The following is a 3,099-nucleotide window of genomic DNA, read 5'->3' on the forward strand; positions in this document are numbered from 1 at the left end:
TTCAACACAAATAGCCATTAAAATTACTTTTACAAGTCCTTTTTACTTAATATTACATACCTAACATTTACATGTGCTGAAGAATGGATTATCAGGCCACCCAAGATGTATGCTTTGTTTCTACACAGCTGGAAGTATTTTGGTAAAGTCACATGAAACATTTTACTGCTTGAAAAAAATAATAAACTGAAAAAAGTAGTCATTCACTTCGAGAAATGGCATGTAGCTTAAGTCTTTAGACAATACATCACTTAAATAACTGGAGTGATGTATCTTGACTTGACTGACTACACTGATTCACCAAGAATCACTTATCAGAGCACTTGCTGTAATGTATCTTCATAAATACTTTTAATTAAACTCAGGACAGTTTGAATCCAAAGTTCACTTTTATTCATGTTTCAAGGGAACTGACAAACAATATTTAATGATGAAAGATGTGGCTAAAACCTTCAAAGTTTACATGTTGATGTACCACATTTTTGCACATAAATTATATATTCGAACTTTTAGTATCAACACTCCTTTTTTCAGCATTCAGAAATATAATTTAGTAATCATATATACCATCTCCACTTTTCTTAAGTAAAAAAAAAAAAAAAATGGTAATGTTCATAATACATGTAACTGAAACACAAAAATCTTAATAAAATAAATATCAGGAATTAAGGATAAATAGTTGAGCTTTTGTAACACAGACCATTGTAAATCACCGATACTGGAGCTGAGATTTAAAATATTCCTCCAACATCTCAAATATATTTATCAAGAAAGTCAAACATTCATTAAAAAAAAAAAATCCTTGGCAACATCAAAGTTTCAAAACTTAAACCTGAAGCATCAGATTTTTGTCTTTGTAAAACCATGTTACAAATAATGGAGAAAAAAATATTCTACATTAACTACCAAAATGCAGAATCTAGCCATAAGTTGCATGACCAGAAATACTTTTAAAATAATGGCAGTAACAGAATTTACAAGAAAAATTCCTCCTACCAAGACAATACATTTACACATCTTTGCCACAAAATCTTTTCCCTTATTTGTTGCTCTTATTTGACTGCATTACTACCTCAAAAAATGCAAACCAATACTTTTACTCTTTCCCTTTAACGTTCTGATACTACAAAGCTGCTCATAAAGAGGGTTTAATAACACTGGGAAAGACTGTCTCTTCAGTGCATTACCCACTGACTCTCCTTTGACTGTTGGGAAAAAAAAAGTCCCATGAATAAGATACTGTTAATAACTAACCTTCCATCAGTTTTACATTATATACATTAGATGAAATGATTTGTATCCCTGCAAAATTTTCATTTAATGAAACAATTTTCTCCCAAAAAATATTTTCTTTCACAGATCACTGCATATAACATTTGCTTAAGAGTACTCTGTGATAATAAGAATCTTTGCCATAATGTTATTAAAAACAATAATTACTTTCATTACAAATTTACCTAATCATCAATTTTCCAGATACATTAATTGGTATTTATAGGAGGCAGATTTTTATCTACATCTATACCATTCACTCTATAATAAAAAGAAAGTGAAGTTGATAAAAACAGCAACTTCATGGTCTCCTCTGGAAGACAAAACCAAAACCCTATCATATTATATTACTTCACAGGACATGAACTAAACAAAATTCTATCTCACGAACAGAACATTTATAACAGTAATTAGTAAACCCAAGAGACAATAAGTACAAAACTTCTTCAGAATGTATTAATAGGCTTTATTTTAGCACCTGTATAATATTAAAAGAAAAAAATAGAAATACCGTCTTCAGTATTTCATCTAAGTTATAATTTTCAATAAAGATAAACAAGTTCAGCCTATCTAAATGACCTTTAAATATGCTTTCTATGGAACCTACAGGCAGACAGTTTCACATTATAAGAGTAAATCAAAAAAAGCATTTCCCTTAAATTTTCAACACAGGGTAATATTCTGCATCTAGAAGATAATCAAATTTAAGGATTTCTTTGTTTTATCATTGCAAATTTAAGCATATTCCTGAAGAAAGTAAAATATTTTTGTTATCTGAAAATTTAATGAATTTAGTCAAACAAAATTGTAGACACAAATACTTCACAAATACATCCACATAATAATAGAAAAAATATATTTAAAAAAAAAGGAATTATAATCTCCAGGACTTCTCCTCCCTGTGCAATACTCATTAGTCCACTCTACATTTTGTACAGTTCATATAATTACATACACAGCAAAATTTCTCACTCACTGCCCTTCTCCCATTCCCTACACATCATGGAAACCGATCTTGGTGCTGCAACACTAAGCAATGCAGGACATTGATGCAGAGACCCAGCAGGAGAATCCACAGCGGCAACAGAACATGGTAGGACGTAATTCCCGCATCAGGGTTCTGCTGCTTTAGGCACAGGGCCACCATGAATGCCATTTTGAGAATGACAGCCAGTAGGGGCCAGACCCGCTTCAGGATGGCCGAGAGACGCTGCCTGGCCGTGCGGTGGTGTGAGCCACCTGACACCCCAACAGCCGTACGGCATTCATTGATCATATGGATGCTAATGTATATGAGAAGAAGTGCATCATAGAACCACATAGGGATAAAGACAATGAACCAATTCCAATGGGTTCTGTGGTCAAGCCGGAGTGCAAGCAAGATGAGAAAGACCAGGAGGAGGAACCAGGTGAATAATGCACGGTGTAGCATTGCCATGGCTGAGGTAATTCCGTGTCCACCTGGATCTCTGTCACACCAATGAGACTCTTCTCCTCTTGGTCTTTTGCAAATGACAGTAGAAATCTCCTTAACGGTGCTTTATCTCTCTCTCTGCCACCTTAAAAAACAAACCACTTTCCTTAAACTGGAAAATGCAATGCTACTCTCATATCACACAAAAACATTCCATCCTATAACATGGACAAGGAGTAGGAATCCTTGGACCTTTTTTCTTTTTCATACTTTAGCTGTGTCTTCTTGTTCAGGCCCTCCTTTTCCGTGTTAAGATAATGCTACTGCTATGTTTGTCGTCCCTTTTGTCCCACGAGCAATGGCCTGTACGGGTGTAGCGTGCCGGTCCAACGTTCACAATCTGTAATAAAAGG

The 3,099-nt window shown here is 34.2% G+C and overlaps 2 protein-coding genes across 2 annotated transcripts in view; both read right to left on the minus strand.

The window, feature by feature from the left end:
- Positions 1 to 1,723: 1,723 nt before the first annotated feature.
- Positions 1,724 to 2,806, minus strand: LOC119587769 (transmembrane protein 60-like). Its single transcript, XM_037936457.1, has one exon. It carries the CDS (start codon positions 2,708 to 2,710, stop codon positions 2,273 to 2,275), a length of 438 nt encoding a protein of 145 aa, XP_037792385.1. The 5' UTR covers positions 2,711 to 2,806; the 3' UTR covers positions 1,724 to 2,272.
- A 136-nt stretch (positions 2,807 to 2,942) lies between these two features.
- The window catches only part of LOC119587768 (F-box/LRR-repeat protein 12-like), a gene marked incomplete at its 5' end in the record, with an annotated part of 3,246 nt that continues 3,089 nt past the window's right edge, over positions 2,943 to 3,099 (minus strand). Inside the window, 1 exon segment of the mRNA XM_037936456.1 lies at positions 2,943 to 3,086. Within this exon segment, the coding sequence (XP_037792384.1) occupies positions 2,976 to 3,086 (111 nt within the window).

Source organism: Penaeus monodon, chromosome 23 (assembly GCF_015228065.2).
Source record: "Penaeus monodon isolate SGIC_2016 chromosome 23, NSTDA_Pmon_1, whole genome shotgun sequence".
NCBI lineage: Eukaryota > Metazoa > Arthropoda > Malacostraca > Decapoda > Penaeidae > Penaeus > Penaeus monodon.

What these genes read in the sequence shown, in the direction of transcription:
- LOC119587769 (XM_037936457.1), bottom strand. Translation starts at nt 2,710, where the DNA reads ATGGCAATGCTACACCGTGCATTATTCACCTGGTTCCTCCTCCTGGTC.